The 19,897-nt window shown below is 41.2% G+C and overlaps 1 protein-coding gene across 6 annotated transcripts in view; it reads left to right on the top strand.

Moving 5' to 3' along the window:
• Window positions 1-19,897, top strand: part of PRKAR1B (protein kinase cAMP-dependent type I regulatory subunit beta) — a 164,654-nt gene that overhangs the window by 86,990 nt on the left and 57,767 nt on the right. For 4 of the 6 annotated variants that reach the window (XM_013950899.2, XM_067306403.1, XM_067306405.1 and 1 more), the window contains exons 10-11: window positions 15,946-16,027; window positions 16,469-18,977. In XM_013950899.2, the coding sequence (XP_013806353.1) occupies window positions 15,946-16,027; window positions 16,469-16,641 (255 nt within the window). In that variant the 3' untranslated portion in view covers window positions 16,642-18,977. Of the gene's footprint in view, window positions 1-15,945; window positions 16,028-16,468; window positions 18,978-19,897 lie in introns of those variants that run through there. The other 2 variants (XR_010885833.1, XM_067306406.1) reach the window with 1 other exon arrangement.

Raw genomic sequence — 19,897 nt, 5'->3', positions numbered from 1 at the left:
GAAAAGTCATTAGCTTCTTTCATACATTTTTTGATGTTGGTGGCCTTATAATCCAAAACACTGTACAAATGTTGCCAATTTGTTTGGCTGCTATATACACAGAAATCATTTCACGTAGCACCAGAATGCTATGTCCAATAGTACAGAACTAAACTTTGCGGCAGAATTTTTGGACAAGATGCTAATTTATTATAAACGATAGTTATCCATGACATGCCTTAGAAAAATCAGTTACCAATTTATAAAGCTTTGGTGCACCCACAGGGATCATGAGCCTCACAAATATTGGTTCCAAGTGGGATCTTGTGACCCCTATTAATAAAGGTTCTCTAAGACTCACAGGACTCACACATGGATTTAAAATTGTTAGCACAGTTTTGTATGAACTTAATAAATGAATTGCTCATTCTTGGTCGGCCTGCAATGCTGCCTTCCTCTGTGTGCCTCCCTTGGGATGCCAGCTTTCTAGTATATTGGTCCTGCAGAAGGACATAGCCTGTCAATGGATTGACACCCTCAGGAATTGCAGGCTGAAGGGCAACCATTAAACTACTTTTTGAAAGAGAGACTTCCAGGCTGGATGATGATCAGAAAGGCAATTCCTGATTTAAGCCAGGAATATCATCCTGGTTAGCATGAATAAGAATATTCAGTCTCGCCTTTCTGTCAAGCAAGCACATTCACCTTTTTCCTTTTTTTCTTAGGATAACCTTTTTTTCCTGACATTTCTCTCCTGCCTCCAGTGTTGCACAGATCATAGTAGGGTGCAGGTTATTTGAGGTGCAGGCTGTATGCATAAAAATACTACAGTGCCCTTGGAGGGAACGGCTGCAGCATGAGCTCAGCCAAATTATTAGAATAGCAGAAAATGTACGCAGGGGAGAGCCACAGGAAACCTGGCTTTGGAAGTCTCACTGCTCACAAAGCTGTGTGTCGTTTAATTTCTTTTAAAAATCTAGTGACAAAAGTATATCCCTGAGATTCTAGGACAATGGCAGTTTTTCTGCCATCCTAAATCTTCACAGACACCGGTAAGATGTTTGCTTGCAATAGGTTGTGTGCTTCATTTTTCATGAAGATTTAGTTTTAATATTTAAAGACTGTTTTTTTTTCAGTTATACAATTATTTTAATGTTTATACCGTATTTTTTAATTTGCATATAGGATCCAAAAGGAATGTGTCCTTGAAAAAACAAAACAACTGCTTTTGTGAAATTGATTTGCTGCACTTGAAACTGTTAATTAAAAAGAAAAAAGAAGTAACCCTGCAGTTGCTGTATTTTCAGATATTTCCAGGTCTCATTTTCCCACTATGCTTTTCACACAACAAACTCAGGCTTTCCCAGACTAGACAGATGTGGAATGTATCTGTTGGATTCCAAGGTCATGGAATTATCCCATATGAGATTCCTGGCACAGAGGTGAAAAACTTTAAGCACCATGAAACAATTGTTGCCATAAAGAATTATATTTTGGCAAGCGTAAATCATAACAGATGTACAGTTTCTAACAAATAAATTTGCAGTTGTATTGTACTCTGCCACACTGTGTACCCAACAGTAGGGAGGATTTATTCATCTGACTTCAGATAAAGCAAATATTTTTAGCTAGCATTTTAAAGTGATAGCTTGCAAAGGCGTGCAAGCTTTGCAGAGTTAAATATTCTAGAAAATGTTAAGTCCCTTTAACTGAAATGTCATTTGAACAGGGACTGATTCTATTCCCAACTCGTTTAGTAAGTGCTTTGCCACTGACTTCAGTTTGAACAGTAGTTCAAACTAGTATAACAGTGCTATGAAACTGGGAAGAACCGAGTTTTTTGCTGTCGTCTAGGTTACTGAAAAAGGTAGCGACAATAGTATTAAAAATAGAGGTTATGATCATATACCAATCTGTAAGTTCAGCTTCCAGCTTGGCTCAGTGGCACAGCACCTCGAAGACAGTCTGACACAGCTGCCAGAAATGCTGGGATCTACAGCCGTGAAGTGCCTTGCTGGGTTTTTCAGCTCCCACCTTTGCCCATGTCAGATCATTTGGACCTACTTGTCATTGCTAAGCTCCATATACGGCACACAGTTATTGTCACGGGACTGCTGGATACGCTCAGGGAGTCCTTTAAAATCCGTTGCACACTGAGAGCTTGCTGTGCCTGATCGGGCGCTGAACTGCTGCCATATGGCCCTGATACTCCGTCAAGTTTGACACGGCTTAAGAAAAACGCACGCGCAGACACAAGCGTACACCCGCGCAGGAGGAGAGAGCTGCAGCCGGTTTAGAACAGAGCCACACTGCGTCTCCATCGCCAGCTTATAACAGGCCTTCGAATGTGCTGTCTGTAGCCTGGCGGCTCCTCCGAGGACAGTCGGGCCCAAGCGGTACGGAAAGCAAGGAAACAAAACCGCCTGAGAAACAAAACATTTCCAATTAATAGTTGGTCTAGCTGCCCAGCGATAACACGCAGCAGCCTAAAAATAAAAGACCTAAAAATAGAAGTTAATTCACAGGAGAAAACTGAAGGAGAAACGGACCCATTGTATCAAGCAGTTTCACATTAGAAGTTTTTTTAAAAAACTCAAAAAAAAAAGTTTTAAAATTGTAGATTTGTGTTAAATTGCTGGGGGGGGGGAGGGGAGGTAGTTCCACGCTCCTCTTCAAATCCTTTGTGAAAAGCACTTTGAAAAAGCTTGGGACTTGTGTTCTTCTTTATTAATATCTTGCTCGTTAGAAAAGGAGGCAGAGTCAGGGCCCCTAATTTTTACTTTTGTCTGTATTATCAGACTCTCTGCCATTCTGTGGGCAGAATGCTGACCACCTTGCGCCAACATTGCCTCATCAGTGGGAATAATCCTAATGCCACTTTATGGAGATGAGCAAAAGCCTCATGTGAAAATTTATAAAAGGCCCGTTAGTACTGAAACCAGGCAATGGGAATTGCAAAACTGGAAAATAACAGAAAATTTTCATTGATGGTGCAGCAATCCTTCAAAAATTAATGCATAGAGCTGCCTGATTGACAGAACTGAATCAAATTAATTGGTAATGATTATTTCTCCAGCACTGTTCTTGGATGATCACATTCAAGAGAGTCTTGTACCTGCTGGGGCTTCTTTCCCGCTGCTGTTGACGTTTCAAGTCAGGGCCACACACTGGCTCCGCTTTGGGCAGGATCCACTGTGAGTTCTTGTGGCTGCTGAAAGTGTACTTGAGATACTGTCCTCTAGGTGAAATCAGTGTTTCCAACCCTGCTGACGCTCTTGGCACGCTGTGGAGCGTCTCTGCACAAATGCAGTTCAAAGCCCTGTTAGGTGGAACCGTGTTTGTAAACTACTCGCACCATGGTAACTTCAGCTAATGTAGGAAGATCCGGGGTGTAACTGGGAAGGGTGCTCTGCTCTTTACAAGATTGGGCCTTTTTGTGGGAAAAGTAGACTTGGGTCTTGAATTGCACAACAAGCATCTGAAGATTTATGATTTAAAAGCTCTTTAAGAAAGAAAAGAAACAAAGAAAAATAATAGCCCAATTGTTTCCTGCTTTAAATTGTTGCTCTTTGACTTTCTAACCCAAGAGAGACCCCTTTGGCACCTACCCCTACAACAGGCAGCAGAACTACAAAGTAAACTTCTTCCGTATGGTTAATGAAGTCACTGCCTTAGGCACACTCTGCTATCACACCTGATAATCTCTTTAAAAACACAGTGTGATTAATTATTAATTAGGAAGATGAATGTTGTCTAGAAAAGGAGTTTCAAAGGCTACAATCTGAACTGCTTAGTGTTACCTGGATTTTGTTGATACTGAACATGTTTGTCAAAGGCAGTCTACAGCAACTCCTAATATACCTAATAAACAAAAAATACCTAATAAACAAAGCCAGCAGTACCTGAGGGCTCTGCGCTTTGCTCATTTTTAGCTGCAGAGGAATTATTTCCTGTGGAGCTCTTACAGGAAGGGTAGATTCAGTTTTCTTGATACCACCGAGTTGTGCTCAAGCAATAACATTTCCACTGACCCTGCTTTGAAGTTCATCTCTGTTCGGGTTGGTATTTATAATATCCAGTTGAGGTCGAAGATATAAAATGTGCTTGTGTGCCAGCCTGAACAGGGATGGAGGTAAAGTGCTTTGCTGAGTCAAAGGTACTAAAATGCAGGCTTAGTTGAGCTCTTGCTGAAATTACGTTCACCTTAACACTGATTTCAGTGAGCGGTGGATCAAGCTGCGCAATGCAATCTTAAGCATATCCATCTCTCTCCTCTGTCAGAAAGGGCCAATGTTGCATAGTAAGCGACTGGCTGCTCTCCTTCTTCTTCCCACCCGGTGACGCGGGACCTGTCAGTCGCTGCAGCTTTTGGCCACTTCCTTCCTTCCACTGCTTTCCCCAGCCCCACTGGTAACCACTGCAGTGCAGTCACCTAGGCTCAATTCTGCAAAATCTGAAATCTGAGAAGTGGCGTACAATGGTTCATTTTCATAACCATTTTGTAAAACTTCATATTAGCCAAAATCTCTGGTCTATTTTAGAACTTTGCAGATTTCATTCCTCTTTTGTGGCAGAAACCAGGACAACTGTATGTAAATTCTGTGAGTTGCTGTGATCTCAGAGATTGAAGAATAATGTATAATAGTTTAAAAGCGTACAGTTAAAAAATATACTGTCAAACCCAGTAATGACTCAGTCTTTAGTCCAAAGTCAGAATTAACTCCTGTTGCATCATCTTTCTCTGACAGCATTCACATCAACTATCTGTTGTATTAGGAAAAATGAAGCTTTTTTTTAAAAGCCTGATGGGTAGGAAAACAATGTGAAAGCGGTGTGCACATCCAACATTTTGCTATGGAAAAAAATTCTCACCTTGACTGGCACATGCTTGTAGCTTATGTAAACATGTGAGCAGATAATTCTGAGAGTCATTATTACTGTGCTATATAGTATTTAGCCTTTTTACCATCTCCTTTTCTCTGAGGTGTTTATCTCTCTGTGTTAAGCACCTTCTGATCTTCACTGAGTTTATCCTCCCTGCACTTGTGTGTTGAGGTGCATGGAGCAACCTCCACGGTACCTGTTGCATTCTGAAGCACAGGCATGGGAATTAAGGCAGTTCTTAATTCCCACTGAAAATCATCGGTGGGAATTAGGCACCTTGAGGGTCTGGGCCTTCGTTGTTTCGCTCGCAGGATGTCTAAGGCAGAGGAGAAATGCTAGCCCTATGGCCAGATTCCCAAGCGAACAGATCAGCTGACCATCCTTTTCTCTTTACACTATATTTTACTACTCAGAAATGCTGGGCGTTATTTTCTGCTGCAGCTTATGTGGAATTCATTCTCACTTTGTATTACTGGCAAACATTTGTTTATTTCTTCCCTTGTTTTCGTATAATAGTCTTTCATAAATCAAAGATTGGCAAAAAATAAAATGCAGGATTATTTACTGGCTAAAGGAATACTTGCAGTGTCTTTGGCTACGTAGTTCCAACGATTTGTCTTCTCTTGGAAAGTAGCCCTAGAACTGCTGATCCTTAGCTGTAAAATAAGTTTTCTCTGGAATGATGCTATCAGCAGTCCCACAGGACTAAAATGGCAGCTGAGGAGTGATATGCTAGTGGGTCTTCCAGGACATTGCAACTGAGAGCATTGCTTATGCCGGCATCAGGAGGTGTATAAGGGCTTTTTATGTTATTCTGTGTCACTGGGAGATTGGCAAATTTAGGTCGTAAAGCAAAAACGATAGGAAGACGCAATATAGCAGTGCTGTTCTCAAAATTTTCATAGCCCCTCTTTTGCACATGCTATAACCAGTGCAACAAATTTGTGTGAATGTTTCCCCAGTTCACTTATGACATGACAACTTGTGTAGGAGTCTTCAGTCTCATTCAGCTGTAATTTAAAACATCTGATTTGTAAACCCATAAAATTGAAGTTTGTGCTGGGAATACTGACACACCCTGGCCTCTTACTGCTATTGGATATGTGGAAAACTGGGGGAATGTTTGGTGTGCACAGATGTAAAACCCAGTGTTAATAATTGGTAGTTTCATTCTTCGTATATACGTGCTCTGTTTGAATTTGCACAAAAATTAGAGTGGTAGCTATTAAGGTTTTCTTCATGTTCAAAGCAGCCTGTGGCTTTTTATTTAGCTAATACATGCTTTAAGGTATTGTATATGCTGTGACTCTTCTCTCCTTAGTCTTGTTCAGCAGTGTCGTACTACACTAGAAGTCTGTAAGAGCAGTGGAGGCTCCCACGTAACGAATATCTCTCTGGGTGAGTAAGGATGGCAGCATCGGCTGTTTACCCCTCAAGGTTTTCAGGAGGTTCTCAGGATTCTTATAAACTCTTTTGGCATTGAAGACTGAGCTCACAAGCCCTGATTCAGACTACTTACTCAACATGACCAAGAACATTATGGCCCCAGGCACATTAAATCTAAACTAAAATTAAAGACATCTGATCTCAGGGGCTAGGAGCTCTATCCTTATGCTCACCTGAGTAACATATCTCTGTTTTTACACAAAAATACTGCGATATAAACAACACCTGAAACATACTGGTGTCCAACCTGGTAGAAGAGAAATGGAGAATTTCCTAATCTCTGGTAGGGTTCATCCCTTTCTCTGGGTCATGTTAAAACTATCCCTTACCGGGATGGCTTTTATCCTTGCTCTGCAAAGATACTGTTGAGATGACTACAGATTTACTGAAAGAATATGCCCCCGAGGGCTCGACCATTCGCTTTATAGTGTAGATTTTGTGGAATGTGCAAGGCTGTCTCTGCAGAATTCTTCAGGAAAAGGCAACTTGGAGGAAACATTTTTTTTTTCCTTCTGATTTTCAGAATCACAAAATTTGGTCCTTTGAATGCACAAGATTCACCAATGGAAAAGACTTAAAGAAAGCAACCTCTGAGTTGCTTTCCTTGGGGGTTTTTCCTTATCTCTGCGATAAACTGCCTTCTCCCCTCAGTTTGCTCAAAGTTTTATTTGTTGCTCAGAAGCTCTTGCCCTAGCTGGCCGCAGCTGCTAGCCCAGCCCTGGTCACAGCATTAGTTATGAGACTTTAATTATGATGTCTGTCTCCGACTTTTGCTTGGTCTGGTTACTTCAGTATCTACAGAATGTTTTCACAAAGAAGCAGATGGTGGTAGGAGTAATTGGGCCGTAAAACAACATTAACAACTAAAAACGATTTTCACCAGAAAGGATTTTACGGGTAGGGTGAAGGAGGTTCAGCACTGTTTTCGTGTTTTCTCTCTCTTGCATTCAACACTGCCCATTCTGTAGGTGGTAGCATTCTGCACTGTCTGCTTCCAAGACATGATAACTGTAAGGTCAGTCACAAATATGAACAGTTGATGAATAACCCATTATAGAGTCACTTTTATGTTGACTCAGTGGACATTTCCTGGCTTCAGAGAGAGTAAAGATAATGGCTAGCTTTGTAGAAAGAAAGAATCTCTAAAATGCAACATTTTTTTTCCTTTGTGACTTTTATTGCTTTGTACACTGACATGTCTGAGGGAGGAAAACAGTGCATTGTTGCCAATAATCCACAGCGCTTGGCACAGACAGTCTTTAAAATCTGGCACCAGGATGAATATTAATTCAGTTGTTTTCCCACAGAAGCTACTGATTAGTCAAGGCCAAGTATCACTGAGATGATTCATTAAAATCCGGCATCGGAGACCACCTTTACTGAGTGGATCTGCTTTTTGTCACCACTACAACAGGTAGACTGAATATGTGGGAAAAAAGGGGCAAGTAAAATTCTGGAACAAAGTAAAGATAAAAGTGCAGATAGACCCCAAATGCCAAGCAGTGGTGCAACCGCTTTGCAGCTTTCTGCCAGCAGCATCTGGGCATAAAGCCAGATTAACTAGCCGTGGAGGATTACACCCCAGGCGAAGGGGATCCTCTCATGACTGAGAGTGGTATCATTACCCCCCTGTCACCATCTCCTTGCTGCCAGGCTGGGAAGTATGTCCCGGGCTTCCCAGTCCCAGCTGGCAACTGGTGTAATGTGAAAGAAGCCTGGGAGTAGCGTGGCACGGAGTCTGGGAAGCCCAGAGGCCACCCCGGCATCCTCCTCTCCACACTGCTCCTGGGGCTTTGCGACTCTGGATGGAGTCTGGAGCCTCCTAACCCGTGGGTGCACGGGTGTCAGACACCTGCCTGATCTCACCTGATGTTAGTGCCGCTGCTGTGGCTCAAGGGCAGTGTTTTGAAGCTGGAAGACTATAAAGCTCGACGTTTTGATTCTGAAAAGCCTTTCAGCAAAAAAGAGTTTAACAAAAATTCCCAAATTTGTATTCTTTGTGAGCAGTGGGAATTTTTCATGAGAGAGAACTTACAGTTTCACCTACGCGTTGTAGGTGTCTCCATGCAAGCATGAGGCAGATTGCAATTGGTACAGCGTATTCTGCTTCTTTTGGCTTTGCACTAAGTTTACAGGTCTCTCTCAGCCTGATTCTTGTCTTGTTCCATCTAATAATAACACTTCTTTTGCTTCACGGGGAGTACATTTAGGTATAGCACAGGTTTAATGCAGACTGCATCAAAGAAATGCTGAAGGGGAAGACTGTCTCAGATACTGTGATAGGAGGATGAACAAAATGATCTAAAAGGTCTTCCCATGTCAGATGTCTATGATTTCAAATAGTAAATGAACAAGGCAAAGGGATTTCTTGGTGATTAATGACTGGCTGGGTGTAGCCATGTCTGAGCCTTAACCCTGGCCTCTTGTATATCCCTAGGAAATGCCCTGTGGCTCAGTTGTTTCTGCTGTTTTAAGCTACGCTTGGTTTATGATTGATTGCCATTTTTAAAAGTACCTTTATGTTTGTGGCTATTTTGGTGACTGTTTTAGACAGCTTTGTGCCTCTCTTTCTTGGGTGCGGATGTTGTTTCTAAACCGATATATTAATGTGCCTAGGCAGCAGAAGTGGTGGGAGTTTAGCAATACAGGCAGTAGTCTTATGCAGGTGTGGTATAAGTGGTACACGCAGCAAACTACATGTTGTTTGATATCAAACTCGGCTGTACAGCTAATGTACAGGATTCGTGCCAGCTGGGTAGTACAGTTTCCTTTCCCTCTTTGCTAGATTGCAGTGTGCATTAGTGTTGTTGCATTAGTGTATGGCCAATAGGAATACTAGGCATTAATGTTATAATGTTAGGCTGATTATGTAATGATAATCATATACACTGTCGCTGTAGTTGTTTCGGTATGAAGGCACTTTCTGAACCACCGTTCTCTCGAGAGGAGATTGTATGGAAATCACGATGCTCCCATTATTACTGCAGTGCTGCCTTTTGAGCTCATTTGACATTGCACTGTTGAATCCTAAGGATACTCCCAAGGTACTGGTATGCTGAAAATCCACTGAAATCAGTGGCACTCAAAATTTCCGGGGTCCCACCCAAATTAAAAAAGCTGAATGTGTAAATGTTGTGCATTTGTTTTTAAAAGCTGTCAGTAGCTTCTGTTTTTGACTTAGGCATAGTCTTGTCTCTCCACTGTAATCTACAGTGAACCCTAATGGATGAAGAAAAGAATTCACTAGCTAGAGATAAGCAAACCAAACAACAACCGCTTTTTCAGATAAGGCAAACTTGTGGGGTTTTTTGTAGACCTTACTCACATAAATAATAACGGACACATCATAAAAGGTAGTTACAAAAGTAAAAGTTTGCAGAACTGGACCAAATTTGTTAGAGGTTTTACATCAAAGGCAGCCAAACTGATTTAAATGATTTTTTAAAGAGGAAGGTGAAACATCAGCTGACAGATCTTAGCAGGTCTGTAAGATTCATTAGACAGTCACTATTTCCAGGATTTTTGTAGCACCAGGAGCTACAACTTTTGGCACCCCTTAATTCAAGCTAATGATTTGGAGATGCTCCATGAATGGCTTAATCATTTGCATTAACCAGGAAGAGGGCAGATATGATTAAATGGGGTGCTAGTATTGTAGCTATGATAGCGTAAGAACATTGCCCGTACAGCATTTGTAGATAGGTCAGTAGTATCTTTTATTAGATGTATCTGGAGAAATAGACAACTTGAAGAAAGGCTTGTGGACCCAGAAGCTTTTCACTTTTTTCTAGTTGTGCTAGTTGGTCTAATAAAAGAAAGAACTTCCACAAACTTTGTCTTGCCTACAATTAAATAAAATGCTCCCAGAATCATACTGTGGGAAAGATCTTTTAATTCATTTCAGATCTGCTGCAGCTCCCATTAAAACCAATAGGAGTCTTTACGTTGAGTCCAGTGTGATTTCATATATGTACAGGAACGTTTTTATACCACTTCACAGCTTCTTCCTTAGTCTTTTGCAGTTAAGTTAGCAAAGATTTAAGAGCAACGTATAATGAGGGCTTGTGTTACTGAGGAGTGAGGAGAAACTTATCTTTTGAGTGTGTGAATTATGCAGTGTGTGGATTAACAAAGTGAGAAAGAGCAAAGGTATGTTCATAATAGCAATTGGTAGAGTTAATAGCAATAGCAGATGGATAGGCCTGACCTTTTTCATCTCTGATTCTATAGTCTGCTTTGCTCTTCTCTAGTGGATGGTCCAAAAGAAAACAAAATAGGCTAGAAAAACCTTCCAAGCTCAAAATTAGGATAGAAATGTAACATTTTGAGGGCATAGGGGAAAAAAAACTGTCTTCCTTGCTTTTCTTTAAAAAAGTAAATAAATAAATAAGATGTGGAAATCGAAATAGTAACTTCTTGCCTATAAAAATTAAAATTCATTTCTGTAAGAATTAGAAATGTATTCTGTATACCTAGTGCATCAAGAGGATATAGAAATTGTCATTACATACACCTATGACAGAATAAATACACTTTCTTCACTTTTTAATAATGATAAATGTCTGTTATTATAGAAGGAGCCTGACTATATTTTTTACTATTTGCTATATTTCTAAGGTGAGAGGTTAAACCAGTGAAAACAGAACATCAACAAGATTGAGTTTCAAACTAAAAAGTTAAAAAAGCCATGCTCAATTTCCCTTCCCTAGTAAACTGCCGTACTGTACTTTACAGCCTGTCCTACCATGGTGGTGACAAGGATACATGACTGGCCGGCACATTTTGCCTTGTTGTGCTGCCCTGGAATACATAATCCCTCTGATCCACAGAGCTTCTGCTCCTGAAATAGAGGAAAAACTACAGGATTTCACTTTTTACCACCTTGTTGAACACGTGTCTTTTATAGCCAGGCTACTTAGGCCACCTCCTGGCCCCGGGATTCATACTTACGTATAAAAATAGGTCTCCTGGAGCAAGTCATGCTCATAAGGACACGCAGGATCAGGCCTAGGAAAGGTAATGTTGATCCAGATGGGCTACTGTGTTTAACACTAGGATGTCTAACTCACCCATATGGTCCAATAAGTTAAAAGTGAACCATCTGTCAAAATCTCATTACTTTGGAGAGGATGGGAGCTCATGGATTATAAACTGTAATTTATTCATTACATCTTAAATTATGGTGCTGTATCCAGGCTGTAAATTTTTACAAAACAAACTGCTGATGCATTTGAAAGACATGAATAAATCCTCTGTGCCCGTGACAGTTTGCAGAGGGAGTGGACAGGTGCGTGGGGTGAGCATGGGAGGTAGGTGGTGATGGCACGTTGCTTTTGGAGCTGCTACTTTTGTTGTTTTTGCAATAAGATGCCTGTATTTACTTGGAGGAGAGGAGAAGGTTAATGATATCAGTTCCTGGGAATACAGACGCTCCTCAGTGACTGAAAGGGAATATTCCTGGATCTACTGAAGATCATCATTTCACTCCCAAATGTCTGCTAGGATAAAGAAATGCCTGTCTGCTTTCAGTTTCATATCATCACAAAGTGCTGATTTATTAAATGGTGTCAAACTTCTTCACAGTGCTTGAGCCTGTGCTCTGAAGGTTTTGCTCTGTGGCGTAGGAGGCTGAAATAACTATCCATGTACAAGACACTTTTTAAAATAGAGCAGCACTAAATAGCCTGATCCTGCAAATCTAGGCTCATGCAGTTTATTCCACTGAGACTGATCCTGCCAAGTTCTGTATGCCACTGAAGGGGAAATCTTTCCCACTGAGAGCAAGTGTTTTGAGGAGGTGAGAGTGAGCATTTGAACCCCTACTAGACAATACCCTTACCTCCCAGGACAGGGCTCATATTTATTCAGTCGTATCATTTATATGTGGTCGGGTTTGCTAAAGCACAAAAAGGATAGAAAGCTCAAAAGCTGCTTTGGAAAGATTTGACAAGTAAACTAAAATGAAATACAGCCATGAAACTGGCAGTGGGAGCAAGGGTAGGGGTTAGCAGCCAATTCGTTTAGTTTGACAACTTCATTAAGTATATGGATAATAAGGGATTGTGTCTTTATTATTTTATTTTTGCCCTGGTTATACTGTTCATGCGCAACTGGGCTTTTCCTCCAATGCAGCTAGAATAATGTTGGTTTCCAGAGATAAGATACATGATGTGAAGGTGATACAGACAGATAATTATAAATACATGTTCTTTGTTTCATGGTGTGGACAGTCTTCCCGTGAAGGTCACTCTGACAATACTCCAGGAAGTACTTCTGGAGTTGGCGACTTTTGCAATGAGAGGCCAAACTGCGTAATCAGTTCTTACATCTGGGTGCTTGTTGTCAGGGTTTCAGGAAACTTCTTTTGCTCTGTGATAGACCTGTTCTCACTGGGCAACGGGAAAAGCCAATGTGACTGTTAAAACAAGAGTGGAAAAATATGTATCTGGAATATGCATTGCTTTATCCTGCCAAGCCAAGTGTTTATTGTGGAGGCCAGACACATCTGTCCTTCTCCAACAGATATCATGGAGTTTCTTGGATTAAAAAGGCCGACCATAGTGGAACAGTGGAAGAAATTGCTTCAGAAAACTGACTTATTGAAGTCCTATATCATATGGACTCTGTCAAAAAATATTAGCCACAATAAAAGCTGACAATAGGGGAGATGAAAGCAGTATTGCTTGATATTGTGATTACCTCTGCGGCATCATGCTCAAGACGGGCAGTGGGGAATTGACTCCTTTTTTTGTTTGACCTGGGCAATCAATATGATTACTTTGGGGATTTTTTGTTTTATGTAATAAAACATCTGTAATAAAAGTTTAAAAAACAGTTTTGGAAAGAGAATGGAGACATAGATTACAGACAGCTATTTGGGTCAAGGTGTTAGGTTTTTGCCAGGCTCCAGATGGGGACTGAGAGGACGGCAGGGGCTGGAAGTGATTTTGAAGCTAATTCTGTCTACATTGCACAGGCAATAAGAACAACATCAGTTTAGGCCTGTGAGCTGCACCTGATCTGAAGTTTGGCAAGACAGAGATTGATAGTCGTTATTCCCTACGTGAGATATACGAGAATGCTGCTTATGTATGAGTGTTTATTCTGAAGACCGTTGCAGTAAGTGTGAATAACAAAACGCATTACTCTACCTTTGCATTTTCAGCCCCTTGCAGATTTACTGGAAGATCTTGGAAAACAGCAGCTTTGTCTAAACAATTTACTTGTATCAAGGATAAGGAATTCTTGCTGGAAACTTGACAGGCACCAAATCACTTTCTTGTATTCAGTCCTCTTTTCAGTTACTTCTGTGGATAGCCTTACACTTGCTGCAGACAGTTTTATGTGCGTGATCATGTTTTAATAGCGAAAAAAAAAAAAAGACCAAAGCCAACTTCCCCTGTATGTTTGGCTTATCTTTGAGCAACTGGAAACTGAACTTGTACTAACCTCTGTCAGCTCAGGTGCCGTTCCTTATGCAAGCTGTGCCTAGCACACATTTCTGAATCTTAGGCCTCAGCTCTCTGGCACTTTGAGAGTGAAAGCTTTGAAGCCAAGAAGAGTTTTGTGATTGTTTTCAACTGGACCAGGATTTGCAGCCCTGGTGCTTATTCAGGATTTTTGTAGTAATGATATGGCATGTAGCTGATGGGGTGGAACAGTAAATTTTCATGACCATTGTAATGTGTTGACAGCGTGATATCTAGTAGTTTATACTAAGCGCAGGCTACTCATAATGGGCAAAAGGAGAAATTATAACTTTTAATCTGTCAAATTAATTTGAGAAGCATCCAACTGCATATAAAAATCAACAGATGCTTAGCATGTATCAAACAAAAATTGCGCATTATTTGAATTTTGGGGTCTGGTTCTTGGCATGATCAAGAAATAAGATTTACCTCCTCATTTATATAACATGTAAAGGTAGCAGTTATAGGTTAACCTAAAGAGTTGCCAAGCAATTCGTGAAGTGTATGGGCTTAAAAATAGCCCTGTTATGAAATAGGACGTGATACAATGAAACAGTATCACAGCATGGTAGTAGTGCTTGTTCAGAAGAAAGCAAATGATGATAATTTGCTACATTACCCTGGATATTCTGCTGCTGTTGGTCATTTCTGCCCTTCCCCAGGTCCTAGAAAAGCAAGAACCAGACCTGAAGTAGCCTGACGTTGCTGCTCAGATTTGAAACTCGATGACAACGTTAAGGAATCTGCAGGGTCTATTTAAAGGCAGCGCAAAGGCGAAAGGGAGGGTTCTGCAGGGTGCTGAGTGCCTCTCACCGCGCTGACGCCAAGGTGCGTGAGGGTGCTCGGCGTCTCCTCAAGCCCCGCCACCGTCCCCTGGGACACACCAGCTTCTCTCTGCCCCAGGAAGCTGCAGAGCGTTTGCAGCTGGCTGGCCGGCGCCCGGTGCTCGGCCCTGGAGGGAGGCTTTGCTCCCGCGGTGCTCCGGCGGTGCTGCCGGGGCTGCGGCGCGGAGGGCAGAGGAGCCAAGCAGCAGAAGACGCTGCGTGCTGGGGTGCCCCGTGGCATTTTCCAATGCCTGGCATCGGTCTTCCAAGTACAGGACGCATCGCTGTGTCTTCTGCCTTTCCGTGCCGTGGCTGGGGCAGGTGCAGCCCCCCAGGTATTACTTTCCAAGCTGAAAATCCTAAACAAACATTATCGCTGCTCCCTGGTTACTCTTAAATACTTCCTTTATTCCTGCACCCTTCTGGCAGCATCAGCATCAGGCTTCTTACAAAAATGGCTCTCCAGTCTATTTATTGGCTTTTAAAAACTCTTAATTTCAGTTAAAAATCAAAACATATTAACATTTTGCCTCCGCCTATGCCTTTGGTTTGGACTCAGAAGATAATTTCGTAAATTACTGTCTTTTTTTTTTTTGCAGAAAAGCAGATACCTTCTGTATTCCTCTACAAAAACTTTATGCCACAAATAATTTAAGGTTTCCTCCAGGTTAGAATATTTCTGTATGCAGAACCTCTTTGAAGGTTTAAATAGAGTGTTACTGAGTTTTGACATGTATTAGCATGCGCCAAGTACTGCAGTTATTAACGGTAATGTAGACAAGACACATTCCAGCTCTCGAGCAACTGACTCGCAGGTGTCCAGATCACTGAAGGCCACGAGCAGGCAAAGCCACTAAAAAACCCAACCCTCTGTTGCAGCAAGCCTTAAAAGCTGCCTTTATCAACAATCTCAGCAAGAGATCCGGGGAATGATCAGGTTAGGAATAAACTCTAGCCACTGTCTGACAAGACGATGTCCCAAGAGAATGAGTGGGGAAATTACCTTTTTATTCCCCATGATGCAGATCTTTTCTGCATCTCTTGTAAGGTTCTGCATCCGCTCATAATAACGTCTGGCTTTTGTGGGAGCAGAATCTGTCTGCATCCAAACAGTGCGGCATTCATAAAAGTGAAATCAGTTTTGCATTACTGATGGATTTTTAAAATTCCTTGTTTCCTTTCATTCATACATGAGAAACTGACTGAGATTGTTACCTCTCTTTTAGCAGAACTAAGGGGTCGTGACAGATGTCCTGCGAGAGGGAATGCTCTGGATTCAATACTTTTTAATGGCGTAACAGGTTTAAGCAAAGCAAACTAACTTTCTACACTTTCATTGCCAGGGCACAGCTTCAGTTCTTCAGCGCAGATCTGATAATGAGGAGTATGTAGAAGTTGGAAGACTTGGTCCGTCAGATTATTTTGGTAAGAAAATTCAGTTTGATAAAGTATAGTTCAGAAAGACAGGCAAATGGAATTGATAAAGGTAGTTACTCTCTCAGTTGGTTTTCTGCTCTTCAGTGAACAAGGAGGTTATGCATAGGTCAGCTTCTGCTTTCAGCAATACAGAGAGATTTCACTGAAGCTGAAACTATTCCTTGGTTTACACCAATGTAGCTGACAGGAGACAGATCTGGAATCAGCAAAACATTTTGAATACATTTGTTTTCAAAGGCATTTTACACGCATGCATTATGCATGCGTAATGCATTTGTTCTGTCAACAGAATTATGTAAAGTGTCTATCAAGATAAATATAAAGGAATATATTTTACAATCAAAGCAACTGTGTGGTGGTGGCTAGAATATGCACCCTTCCAAAAGAGAAGCGCAGAATGTGTGACAGCGTATTTATCCCTGTTTCCAGGTGAGATAGCGTTATTGCTCAATCGGCCCCGGGCTGCTACAGTGGTGGCGCGTGGACCCCTGAAGTGTGTAAAGCTAGATCGTCCCCGCTTTGAACGAGTGCTCGGTCCTTGTTCTGAAATCCTCAAGAGAAACATTCAGAGATACAACAGTTTCATTTCGCTCACTGTCTAAATGATTCCTTTTGGAAAGCTGCCTTTGTGTGACCTTGTGCACTTGAATTTGCGCTGTGCAGCTCCATAGCTTTATAAAGAAAAAAAAAGTGTGCATTTTACGTGTATTTTTCTGTTTATGTCATGCACTGGATGTCAGTTCAAATCTTATGTATCATTTAAGCAGGAAGACAACTGTTTGGATAAGACTAGCTTTGGGGAACTGTTCACGGAAGATTAGGCTTTTGGCTTGCAGGCAAGATTTTTACCTATTGCTGGATCAAATGGCTTAAACTGCATTTTTAACTATTTAAAATGCATATGAATTTCTGTTTCCTCATTATTTTACACCTCTCTTTAAAGTTGGTCTTATTCACCTTTTGTCAAGCTCCTTTGATAAAGTTATGTCCCTCTGCCTGTCACTTTTAAAAGACTTTTCATTGGTTGTGGACTGGAGGTTTCTGAAATCCCACACGGTAAGTGACAGTTGCATGGTTTAAGAGGGAAGGTTAGAGGAAGGTTTTGATCATTCCAGTATGCCAAGGAGAAGTAAAACTTTGGGTCATTTTGTTTGTGGCTTAGATGCAGGGGGCCATATTCCTCCCTGTTACAAGCCCGTCCAGGTTGGCTTTGTGACACTGAGGATATACTAAGCCAAACAGCCTGCTCCAGTTCAGTCTTCTAGGAGAAGATTTCAAGGGACAGTGTTTTTTAAGAATTTTAATGGAGCCTTAAAGACCCTAAGTTCTTTGTCTTCAGCTTTTTTGAATGAGAGTCTGCATTAGATCCCTTAAAAGTCATTGGGAACTTTCCACTGAATTAAGTGGGCTTTAAGGCAGATTTTTCTGCACCAGGGTGTCTTCAACCACTTCTCTGAATATTAAATGAAATGCTGAAGAGATGGTGCCAGACGCACATCAGAGGCATCAACAGCAGTTTGATGGGACCCTTTTTGCAAAGGTCCATTTAATTAAATTTATATGCCTTTGTTTTTGTAAGTGACCAGGATTTTCTGAAAGCCAAATATATGCTTCAGAATGATGTCCCTCTTCCAAAAGACATGAGTTGCATAAGAAAAAGTACCAGGATCTTGCAACGAATTCCTAGTGCCTAGGCTCCTCCATGTGTGTGCACTCGTGTTGACATTTGTTGCTGCCCTATGGAGACAGCGGGCTCCTCTTCCATGGAGCTTTTTGCAGGTCCAGGCTTCACTCTGTTGTGCAGCCCTCAAGGATAGGATCTTTTTGATTATTCTTGGGGGAAGCTTTTCCTTTGAAGGAAAACTTCTCCTTGCTAACAGCAGCAAAACTCTGCATCTCAGCTACCCTAAATAGCACTGCCCACTTCTCATTTGTGGCAAAACTGTATTTCTTTTTTATGATAGCATTCTTCTGTCTGAATAAATAAGAACTTTCCATACCTTTTACATGCCAAAGTTATGTAATGAAATAAGGCAGCAATCTTCTGTTTGAAACTAGAGGTGTAAAGTTAAGAACATGGCTAAAATAACTCATGCTGACATGTAATGTGCTCTCTTCCTTGGAAGTAACAAAAACTGTCTTGGGACTTTGCTATTGACTCCCACCAAGAAGGCTCTTGGGTCCCAATATTCTAGTACCTGCCCAGGAGAGCGATCTTTACAGAGCTAACTGCTTCTTAGCTGCAGAATCCAAGTCCTCTCATCACTTCAAGCTGCTTAATTTATTTCAGCATATTTTCAGTGGTCCTACCAATGTATATTAATTGCTACTATTTATTATGATTATGTTATGCTTCTTGCATGTGTTATTAAATATGGACATTCACATTTTTCAACCTTGCAATTTTATGACAAACATTCATATAGGCACCCCCCCATTATATATATATATATACATATCTATATGTGTGTGTATATATATATATAATGTCTATGCATTTGCAGAACTCATGATTTGCTTCACTGTTTTTGTATTCTCTTGTGCATTTAAAAAAAACTTTTAAAGTTACAAGTCACTCATGTATGCTATTTTACCTATTGCATTTCTGTTGCTGTATTGGTAAAAACTTGCAAGTGTTTGGCATAATATACAAGAAACATTTTATTGTTGAACACCAAGTAAACCTCACTGTTTAGAAAGTTACTTGGGCACACACAGAGAACAAATTCTTTGCTATAAACCTTTATAGATCATGGAAAATACCTTTGAATTATGGTTCTGTTATAAGCAATCTCAAGAGAAGTATAACCATTTAACACCAGGATTCCGATGCTTGAAGTGGAACAAAATGATATTCTATGACAATTTAAAGATAATTGTAATATTTGCAGTGGATGATGGGACAGAATTACAGTATGAATAAAATTCTTCTACATTATATGTTGCAGTTGTGGGTTTATTAATAGTGGAAGTCTGTATGAATAGAAGTCATGTTCTATTTAAAATCTGCATGTCATAAAAAGTTTGAACTCTGTTGAAAATAATCAGATGCAAAGGGACAAAAAATAGGCCAAGAATCCTAGTGCTATATATAGTAATGGAAACCAATCTGTTTGTCTGAAGAATTAGCATGGAGAAAGAAATTCGTGTGTTTAAATGTAACTATATATGTCTATATAAAGAAACAGGGGTTCAAGGTGTCTCTAGGATCTTCATGTTATTGTTTCAAAGTCAGTTTAGCCAGGAATTTAAGCACATGGGGAACATGAAGTATTTGAGCTGTCTCACTGATTTTAGGAACCCTGGGCAGAGCTTTGAAACCCGCAGGACTACTGATGCAGTCTGTCGCATAGATAGCTGGCAGAGCAGGGAAGGACAGGCTCGCTCTTCCTCAAAGGCAAATGCTGTTCCCTTTTTGCCCAGTGCCGTGCACAAAGCCCAGGGCCCCATCCGCCCTGGGGATTTGTCCCAGTCCTTCCTCTCGACGTTCGGCTGTGTGTACCTTTTTAGAGGTGTAGCTTCCTCAGGACTGAAACCCAAAGCCAGCTCTGGCGCCAGTGGACTTCTGGCAAGCAGATGGCTGCAATTTACTGTGTCGCTGCCACGGCTTGTGTTGGTGCAATGGGCTGGCCAACAAGAACTAAATTCAGGACAAACTTCTCAGTGACGACAAGGCCTCTCAAGGAACCACTTGTGTATCGTGCATCTGGACGAACCAGGATTGACAGGCCGGAGGAGTATGACTTCTGGCTGAGAGAGAGGTTTTTAGTGTGTCGTTAGTGCCGCACACCGCCTGTGGTGTCAACTGGAGCTCTGGGTGGCCACAGGAGGAGTCACGCAGTGGTCCCAGCTTGCCTC

This window comes from Apteryx mantelli, chromosome 16 (genome assembly GCF_036417845.1).
Source record: "Apteryx mantelli isolate bAptMan1 chromosome 16, bAptMan1.hap1, whole genome shotgun sequence".
Lineage (NCBI taxonomy): Eukaryota > Metazoa > Chordata > Aves > Apterygiformes > Apterygidae > Apteryx > Apteryx mantelli.
Note: the sequence above shows the minus strand (reverse complement) of the source record. Positions and strands in the feature narration are given on the sequence as shown.